Source organism: Pyrus communis, chromosome 13, assembly GCF_963583255.1.
Source record: "Pyrus communis chromosome 13, drPyrComm1.1, whole genome shotgun sequence".
NCBI lineage: Eukaryota > Viridiplantae > Streptophyta > Magnoliopsida > Rosales > Rosaceae > Pyrus > Pyrus communis.
The window spans coordinates 1022554-1032710 of record NC_084815.1 but is presented as its reverse complement, the minus strand read 5'-3'; the positions used below and the strand labels follow the sequence as shown (position 1 = coordinate 1032710).

Here is a 10157-nt window from a genome sequence, read left to right as displayed (position 1 = left end):
AATGAGTAACACTTAGAGAGCCTCTATTTTATAAATAAATAGTAATCACTTATTAACTTTTTAGTCTAATATGCAAATGAGTGGCATTTTTCAAGTCATTCTCGTCTTTTACTCGACTAGGGTATCCAAAGCCATTTGCAAGACCATTTTTCACTTTACTCTTTGGTTTTTGCCACCATTTATTCGATAAACATATACAGAAGATGAAAAGCCAACAGTCTCTTCTTCCTCTATAAATTGACCGACAAACATTTACAGGAGATGAAAAGCCAGCAGTCTCTTCTTCCTCAATAAACCGACGACACCATATGTTAATCGGCAAAATTGCTACTTGTTACATCGTTGCTTTGAACAATGGCTGATCAAAAGATCTGTAAAAACAAGCATCAATATGACAGCGAAGACGGCGACGATGATGTCAACAAAGACACCGGAAGCGATTGCGGCCTTTCTCTGGAGAAGCTAAACCTAGGATCAAGGAAGAAGCTTGTAATCTTTAGCCTCAATGGCTTGATAGTCCACAGAGTTTCCCTCCACTACGGGACAAAAATTCCGAGCAATCGTACTCCCGATGGCACATATGGAAGCTATCTAGGTACGTACACCAATATTTGAATTAGAGTGTTGTTCATAGCATTTAAAGGTAATTTAAATTATATTTTATAAACCTAACGTGGTTGATGACGGTCGGATTATTGGTATTATTACGTAAGTGTTGTGAGACAGAGGAGAGTGGAACTTCCTGTAGGGAAATCTAAAGATCTACTAACATGCATATTATTTATGGCTGACACATCACGTAATTTGCAAATATAGTTTAAAAGTTTGTCTACGTAGTTTTACACTTTCAAAAAAATTTACCAACGATTCATGGATAACGATGAGTTTCTCATTTCTACTAGAGCTTGTAGCATGATGTCTACCGAGTTCAAATTGTCCTTCTCCTAATGTGAATTATAATAGTAATATGGCTTGTATTAAAAAACAATAAATAAAAAAAATACTTAGAATTAATACTACATGTTACATTCGCAAGTTACAATGTACATTCGCTTTAGGTTTGACCACCCTCTTCTTTGACGTTGCAGTTTTTAGGAGACCATTTTGTGAGGAATTCATGCAATTTTGTTTTGAAAGATTTGAAGTTGGAATATGGAGTTCTGCCCAAGAGTAAGTGCACACACAATGTTTTATTTTCTAATTAACTTTTATGGCATGTTTACTGTCAATTATGAATTTGGGAACTTATAGCATGGCTACTCAAACTGACGAACTGAATCAACTTTCGTCTAGTTGATCCAATTTTTGGTTCCGAGAGTATCTAATTCCTGATTTTAAGATGAAAACCACATTTTTTTTTTCCTTTTTCATTTTTGACTGTAAACGTGAAGAAGTTAGGAATTAGAACGATATCATTTAGTCTTGTTCTCGTTTTTGGTAAGTAAACATGCTATTAATGTTCTTGTCTACCGATTATCATGTTGAGTTATACTTCTGTTTCTTCATGATTTTCATTTGTTATATACTTGCTAGTCACTCTGATTATTGTGCTATGAATGACTGATTAACAGAAAAAATGTGGATGGTGTGTTGGATTGTATAATGGGAAAGCTGAGAAGACGACTGGCATTTGTTTGGGTAAGAACTGTAAGATACATAAAGCTATACATTCATATACGTATATTATTAAGATATATATATATATATATATATGTATGTATGTATATATATGTATTTGGTAAATGTTTGGGGACAAGATTTACTGATATGTATTTCTTCAATAGGATCAACATGAATGTACCGACTCTGGGTTGAAGTCGCTGGAGAATAAAAACAAGCCTCTATTTTTCAAAGAACTGGACAAAGTGTGGAGCTATTTTAGTGGGAAATATTCAGAATCTGATACACTTTCCATTGATGACAAACCTTACAAGGCTCTATTGAATCCTGTATGGTCATCACAACTCTGCCTTCCTCCTTTTTTTTCAGATTCCCGTTTTCTCCTTCGGCACTCCTTTTTTTCCAAGGGTTCGGATTGAATTTTGAAGGAGAATAAAATGACTGAAATGGAAGGAGTGCAGAAGGGGAAAACGAGAGTGCGACAATGGCTATCCTTGATCATTCTAAAGTTGCTTTCTTTATTTCATATCACAGCCTAACACAGGTATCTTCTTGGAGTCATATGATGCTGAGAATGACAACGACAAAGAATTAGGTATGGCGAGAATTTGATACATTTATTATTTTGGAAGTAATTACCGCATGCTCATTTTCACCTCCTACACTGTATATTTTTAGCACACAATGAACTTGCATGTTCGGATATCGTCTCCCTTGAGAATTAACATTTGAAATTCTACCACTTGCCTAACCCAAAAGCCGATTTTTCTTTTTTCTTGAACCGTTGGAAATAGATCCAAAGGGAGAACTTGGGAAGTATTTGGATGGCCTTGCAGATGCAAAAGATGTGCAAATTTATGTGAAGGGAAACCCTTTTGGAATGCCTGCAATTTCACCTACTCATCCGGATTGGAAATTCTACTCGAATGTTCTTCGTAGACTCGGAAAGCGGTACAAGCGTTGAGAGACTCGGCTTTCATGTTTTAACATGAACTGTTATCAACTTTAAATTTCAACATATGCTTTTTGTTTGCAGCACCTGAACTGAACATGTTGTCTTCTGGTTCTTTCTGTGTGTTTGTCTAGCTGTTACTCTTGTTGCAATACATTCTGTTGGATCGTGACGGAATCTTTCTTCGATAATTTTGTTCAAGTTATTTTTAATTCATCAATGTATGTCGTACAAAATCGCCAATTTATTTTAACAACTACGATACGAAGGGATGTACCTCTTCTAAATTTCAGAAGATATAAATTGAGAAATTACAACGGAAGGCAACCTGAAGAGAAGAATGTAGCCCACTGCCAAGCAGAATGGTCGTGGCACAAGCAGATGATGGACCTAGGTTCTAGGTTTATGAATGGAAACAATGCATCAGTTACGAAGTTAGATTCTCTATAGATGTGTCGAAAGAATATATTGAAGAACCGGCAAGAAAAACCTTTTTAGTAGTTGTGGGAGTGCTTTTCTATCCCTGCTAGCGTAGGCAATTGGGCGAGCCGAGTCAATTCTAGAATTTCAAAAGTAGGTCATTTTATGGCGAAGATGGTTAAGATTTTATTATAACTTCTTATGAGCTTATGAAAAATTTAGTAAACTTTATATTTTAGAACACTTCTCACAAACTAGGTGACGTGAAATATGTGTGATCGTTGAAAGAGTTGAGATTCCATCATAATATCATTTACAATAAATATTATAGTTCAAATACTTACAAGCATGTACTTTTCGTGTGAGATATTTCTTCGCCGCCACTTATACTTTTAAACTCTAGGCCCTAGCCGGCTGTGTTCGTACTTATTATTTTAGTTTTATTTGAAGAAAAAAGATTGACAAATATAAAATAAAAAAAAATCTCCAACCCAATAAAAAGCAAATGTGAAAAAATTGGCAGTAAAAACAAAAGGTAAAATAAAAATACGTGTACATGGTGCGGGCGGGGGCGGTCGAATAATCCGAGGGTCGGCCGGCAAAAGAAGACACTACCCAAAAAAAAAAAAAAAAAAAAAAAAAAAAAAAAAAAAAAAAAAACGATCCCAAAAATAAAATGCCTTGATATTCGGATACCCGATTAAAAAAAAAAAACAAAACCAAAAAATAAAGAAAAGAAAAAGAGAAAATTACCAGCAGCGAGCGTTTGATCGGCGAAGGAGGAGGAGGCGCAGACATGGTCGGTCAATGAGCTGCTGCGTTGCACTGGACTGCGTTGGACTGGATTGAGTTGGATTGGACTGTTAGCCCTAACCGCAATGGAAGGTCAGCCTTTCATCTCCTCCACTCTCTTTCTCTCTCTCTACTCGGAAATTTTGGCTGTTTCCTTTAGTGTTTGTCATCTCTAGGGTTTCTGTGTTAGGCAATTTCTTATTGTTTCAGTGTTTTTTGTGCTCAATTTTGAATTTTGAGTAAATTCAAGAGCTCGATTTTGTATTTTTAAAGTGAATTCAAGAGCTTCTTCCTCAAAAGGAAGTAACATTAATGTGGCCAGCTGAGTGTTTGGTGGATGAATTATGGGTTTCATTGCACAATGACCCCAATTGTGTGACTGTAAAATTTATGATATGAATTGAATGTCCAAAGGCAATGGGTGATGGGTTCACAATGTCATTGTTGCAAATAAAAAAAATGATCCAAATGATACGTGGATCCAATGTACATGGCACCTTGTTGCAGAAGAGACAATAGCTATGATTTATGATAGAGAGACAATTATTTATCGGGGAGATTTGGAACCATGTAGGTCTGTTGTTGGAGGAGGAGGAGGAGGACATGGTAAGTGAGGAAAGGTATTTCTTTTGGTAGAACTTGGGGATAGAATAGTGGATGAAGATTAAATGTAAAACTAGTTGGAAATTGAAATACAGCATACTCGAGAAAGTCAGCGAGGATAAAAATTAGGAGAGTGGTGTGAGAGTAGGAGTAGGGCCCAAGGATCACAACCATGAGATAATGCTTTACGTATGTCATATAAGGATGACCAAGAGCAAAAAAAAAGAAACAAATATTAAGTGCTAACGCGGGTTTTAGTAGGGTACGAAAAGTCTTATGAGTCTTTGATTTTTTGGATTTATGATCAATTTTATTTCTATTGTTCTCCGCTCTTCATAATAAAACTTGTGGTTCTTATAAAAGTGAATAGAAAAAGGTACAGATGGACTGATGGTCAAATTTTGGTAACTGCACAGCATTTCTATAATTTTTTAAGTCAATCAGCAACAATTGTTTCTGTCATTGGTATATATCAACTGTGTGGATGCACTTGTTAAGAAATAGTACACAAACACACATGTAGATTCATGTGCATTTTCTTGTTTCGAACCCCATTTAGCTGATCTACATTATTATACTTTCTTTGGCAGCTGTGTCGCCAGACCAGGAATCAGTTGGGTCTGGGACAAAGAGGTCTAGTGCATCATCTGGCAGTAGGTCTCGTAACTGCAAGGAGTTTCTTCATAGATTTGTAGACAGTGGCATGCTTACTGCACAATTAGAAGACTGGTTTGAATCTATATCCAACAAATCGGAACCAATGAAACCGGCCTTTGATGTGCCTTTTGAGTTGATAGAACTTCAAAAGTTTGACTATGCATTGGAAGGGATTTCATTTCAGCAGGTGATTAGGATGCCCAATTCCGTTTATGCTTCAACATCGGATGCTGTTGAAGAAACTGCTTATCTTGCCATTGAAGATTTTTTACATGCTGGTGCGAAGGGATTGTGGGAAGCATTCTGGAGTCAAGATGAGCCTATGCCTTTCTCTGTTGCTTGTCTATACAATGAAAACTTGAAATTCTACCAGGCTGAGAAGGCAATTGCAGATGGTAAACTTGGAGGTCTTTGTGCTACTGGTTTATTGCTTACAAACTCTAGACATCCCCGTGGGAAGTGGGATCATATTCTTGAACTGTCTCTTTTAAGGCCTGATATCAGAAACTTTTCCATGGATAGTGACAGGCAGCTTTCTCTATCTGTTTTAGGCGAGGCCCTTTTCTATGCTCTACTTGTATTATTATCAAGAAGCTTGAGCAGAATGAACTACTCTCAGAGTTCAAACTCTGTGTTTATTCTTCTTGTTGATTCTCAGTATGGTGGGGTAGTAAAGGTTGAAGGAGATGTAAATAAGATGGTGTTTGATGTCAATAATGTTTACGAATGTGCTGCTGAATGGATTACAAACCATTCTAGGATTGCGGTCTCGTCCATTGATAGGATCTGGAACAAACTTGGAAATGCCAACTGGGGAGACATTGGTGCTTTACAGGTACTCTTTGCTACCTTCCATTGTATCGTGCAATTTGCTGGATTTCCCAAGCACTCGATAGAGGACTTAGCTGCTGACCATGGTCCTCGCCTCCAAGCAAGAAGGACTGAGAGGCAGTTGGGGAATTCCCGGGCGAATGGAAATGGTCTGTATCGGTTCCAGCAGCGCAGTGTATCCCCAGAAATCGTTGAAGTTGAGGATGATTCTGCTAAAATTGAGACCGAACAGTTAATGAAGCTAGAAGCAGGATCTGTATTATGGTTGGAGGATTCTAACTGGCAAAAAGGTTACCAGATCAATCAAGTCTTGAATAACAGTGAACATCCATATTACATTGCTTCTCCGGTTGAAGAACCTCAGAAAAGTTTGTTTCTATATGTTGGTTCTCATCCTTCCCAGCTGGAGCCCGCGTGGGAGGATATGAATCTGTGGTATCAAGTTCAGAGGCAGACGAAAATATTGACTATTATGAAACAGAGAGGTCTATCTAGCAAGTATCTACCTCAGTTAAGTGCTTCTGGCAGGATTATTCACCCTGGTCATTGTCAGAAACCCAGCTCGGGTGGAAACTGTGATCACCCCTGGTGTGGCACCCCGATTCTTGTGACGAGCCCAGTTGGTGAAACAGTGGCTCATATGACAAGTGAGGCCAGATTTGGTATGGAGGACGCGATCAGGTGTTGCCATGATTGCTTATCTGCACTTTCAACTGCTGCTTCCACAGGAATTCGCCACGGAGACATCAGGCCTGAGAATGTGATTTGTGTCAGGTCTGCCGAGAAGCAACCTTATTTTGTTCTTATTGGTTGGGGACGTGCTATTCTTGAAGATAGGGACCGCCCTGCAATGAACCTTCATTTCTCTTCTACTTATGCTCTCCAGGAGGGAAAGCTATGCTCAGCTTCAGATGCAGAGAGCCTTGTTTACATGCTTTATATTTCGTGTGGTGGGGTTCTACCTGATCTGGATTCCGTTGAGGGGGCACTGCAGTGGAGAGAGACTTCTTGGTCCAGGAGATTAATTCAACAGAAGTTAGGTGAGGCCTCAACTGTGTTGAAAGCATTTGCCGATTATGTTGATAGTCTATGTGGGACACCATATCCCATGGACTATGATATATGGCTAAGAAGGTTGAGGAGAAACATTAATGAGGATGATTCTGGGAAGGAAATTGATACATCGGGGTAAGACCTTTTTTCAAGGGCCACTGTATTAGAATTGATCCCTTGTGGATCATCTGGATCATAAACGGTTCCTGGCTGCAATAACATGAAATTTTGTAATAAGTTTTTGATACCTGATGTCGGTTGTCCAATGTGATGGTCATCTGAAGTCTTTTGCTTGGAAGTTGGAACAGAATATTTGTGTAAAAGGACGGAGACATACGTTGGAACAGAATGTGATGTTTGTGCTGTTCCTTGCTCTGGAAACTATTTTGGGACTGCTTCACAGAATCTGCGCAGGTGAGCATCATTTTCGCGAAATTTCTGAGCTTTTAGGGTTAGAGTGTGTTCGTGGCGGACCTGAGGATTTAAAATTATATGGATATGTTTGCATACAGCTCCCTAGTAACAGTAGGGGATCGAAAAAAATCATTGATTTCTGGACTCGGGAAGAGTTTTGGTTAAAAGAATATTTGCTGTATCTATTTATTACCATTCCTTTGTAAAGATAGATTCAAAGTTGGCCGGAATATTTTCAAATGCTACGGCGCGAGTGGACTGAAGTATTCCATTGTGTCCAGGGAATCACCCTTTTGTGTAAATGTATGAGCCTTTTTAAGTGTGTATTGAAAAGTCATTTTAATGCAATTATCTGGCATCTTGGTCTTCCTCTAATTTCCACTAGTGGCTTTGGTCTTTCTTCTTCTCACATCAACTAAACCGTTACCAAAACGACCAAAATTATTGATTGAGTGGTACTTCTGTTCTCCATGTTGGAAGAAGTTCCAAATTGACTCGTTCCGGTTGATTAAAAATGGCTGGGTGGGGATTCTCCCAAAATATGCTTGACAGAGATCTCAAAGGAGTTAGCCAAATGGTGGATGTCTCAAATAATTGCGCGGGTTTAGGCGCCTTGCAAATTATGGTTGCCTTACAGTGTTTCCTCTCAACTAGGGTGGTTTAAAACATGCCGAAAGTAACAAGGGTATTCGACAACATGTTGCTGAACTTTACATCAAGCGTTAAATCCTGGTGTGTGGGGATCAAGTTGGCTAGGACAGTGTACCTTCCTTCTCAGCGCTTAAGTTGGAATCACACTTCCCGCAATTTATAAGAGTTGGCAATTCGAGCTTTACTAAGTATGAAAATTTGTATGCCACTTAGTATTACGTTCTAGTAGTATTCATCTTCACTTGTAAGTGAGAGATCTTAGGTGAGAACGATTCTCACCAAAGATGAATTTGAACCAAATGATTGTTAGCCTATTGTGAGGCTAAGCTCCTCCCTTCTCTTTAGTGTAGATAATATCGCTTGTTCATTAAAAATAAAAATAAAAAGTACCAAAATTTGTAGTTTTTTTTTTTTCTTGGCTTATTAATTGAATTGCCCCTTACACTACCATTTAGTTTCAATTCATTCTCTGATACTGATTTTGTCTCACTTTGCCACTTGAAGCTACCATTTTCAACTCATTAAATTTCTTTCTCTTCTTTTGTGAACCCTAATTTGTTTCGCCAATAAGATTAGTTGATTGAACTAAAAGGCAGGACAGAGGCAAGACAAAAAGGTGTGTAAAAAGTAATATTGTCCAAAATACCCTTGAATTTAAGCTTTCTTAAACGGATGAGGTGAAGTGAGACCAAAAAAGTTGAAAACGGTAGTTTCAGGAGGTAAATTGAAACTAAACGGCAGTTTCATGGAACAACTCAATTAAGAATTAGTTTTATTTTAAAGAAAAAAAAGAAGTTATGTTCTTTGTTGTCAATTCACACCTTGGTAAAACTGGAAAGTCTGAAGATAAGTAGCAACAAAAATAATACTGTATCTTAACAACCCAAAATTGCAGAGACCGATATCGTATGCCTAATGTAAGGTTGCAAAATCGAAGCACAAAAATGGCATGTTGGCTGCTGAATACTTCATATGACTGGATTACATTAGTTCGGATGAAATCCCGAAAAGGCAGCGACGAAGATTCATTTACATACATGGCTCCCTGGAAATTTCTGAATCCTGATTCAGAGAAAGTGAAGTAAATTAGATTATAGCATTAGCATATGAACAGCAACGAGATGAATACTATTCATATCATAGGGAATTCAACGTGAAAAACGGAGTGCCGGCTGTCGTTTCTATCCAAGATCCTTTCCACCATGCATGTGGATGATTCAAAGTTTCTAACTTGTATGGCAAGCAACATAAGAATTTAGGACAGACGGTTTTGTTTCCGTGAACTGCAGAGGTTTCGCTTTCTCAGCGTACCGCAAACCTAGATCCTCTCATGAACGTCAGGTTCAAATCTCTTTCTGCTCCTACAAGAACTATGTAACACAACATAATGATTTGTAGAATATCTAATTCGACCGCTAATGACCAACATTTCGAGAAGAAAATAAAATCTTCGTTTACGGTTTCTAGCATTCTCTAGACGAACCCAACAAAGTTTAAGTGAAATGATGCAACGTCGAAACTGATAACACGATATGCCACAACAGAACATCTTAAATCCAACAAGAAACATCTTAAATCCAACAAGCCACCCCAGAGAGAGAGAGAGAGAGAGAGAGAGAGAGTAGATGATACCTTGAATTTTTATGGTATTCCTTCATTCACTAGGCTGCATTGGAGTGTCTATCCGTACCCTCTACGTCATGGCATCTCCAGTATCGGAAGAACTGAAGTAGTATCTAAATGATATTAAGGTACAAGAATATCATATTGTTCAAGATACTGCACTTGTTCTGCAAGAAAAAAGTTCAACGTTCGAAGGAAACTATAAGAACAAATCTTTGCAGTATGTGAATGCACTAGTACTATTTAACAAAGTATGCTATACATGTTCGAAGAAACATATGAAACAGCGACGATAAAATAAGGATACAAAAATATCCAGAAGCATGCATCCTCCAGCATCCACCAGCCACGCGAGGTTCGGTCTGATATTCGACCACTCCATGCTGTTCACCAAAATGCTGCACAACAAGGAACCACAATCGTTCGTGAAACAGACTAAAACTAACACTTGAAATATTCCCACATTGGTAAGAAAATACATCAGTAACTTTCGAGCTTACGCTAAAGTAAATGGCTGTAAACCAAAAGGATAAACAGTAGA

At 38.1% G+C, this 10157-nt stretch overlaps 2 protein-coding genes across 2 annotated transcripts; both read left to right on the top strand.

Moving 5' to 3' along the window:
- Positions 1-248: 248 nt before the first annotated feature.
- On the top strand, positions 249-2788 carry LOC137713373 (uncharacterized). The gene is made up of 6 exons (XM_068452662.1): positions 249-595; positions 1089-1170; positions 1572-1638; positions 1785-1949; positions 2155-2215; positions 2415-2788. The coding sequence occupies exons 1-6, from the start codon at positions 355-357 to the stop codon at positions 2582-2584; spliced, it is 786 nt and encodes a 261-aa protein (XP_068308763.1). The 5' UTR covers positions 249-354; the 3' UTR covers positions 2585-2788.
- Positions 2789-3669: 881 nt separating this feature from the next.
- LOC137713118 (uncharacterized) lies at positions 3670-7694 on the top strand. The gene is made up of 2 exons (XM_068452376.1): positions 3670-3877; positions 4978-7694. Exons 1-2 carry the CDS (start codon positions 3871-3873, stop codon positions 7065-7067), a joined length of 2097 nt encoding a protein of 698 aa, XP_068308477.1. The 5' UTR covers positions 3670-3870; the 3' UTR covers positions 7068-7694.
- The last annotated feature ends 2463 nt before the right edge of the window (positions 7695-10157 follow it).

Bases quoted from the DNA above. Each gene is read 5' to 3' on its own strand.
- LOC137713373 (XM_068452662.1), top strand. From the start codon at position 355: ATGGCTGATCAAAAGATCTGTAAAAACAAGCATCAATATGACAGCGAA. The intron at 596-1,088 runs GTACGTACACCA...TTGACGTTGCAG, and splicing joins CACATATGGAAGCTATCTAG to TTTTTAGGAGACCATTTTGT. The intron at 1,950-2,154 runs GTATGGTCATCA...TTCATATCACAG, and splicing joins ACAAGGCTCTATTGAATCCT to CCTAACACAGGTATCTTCTT.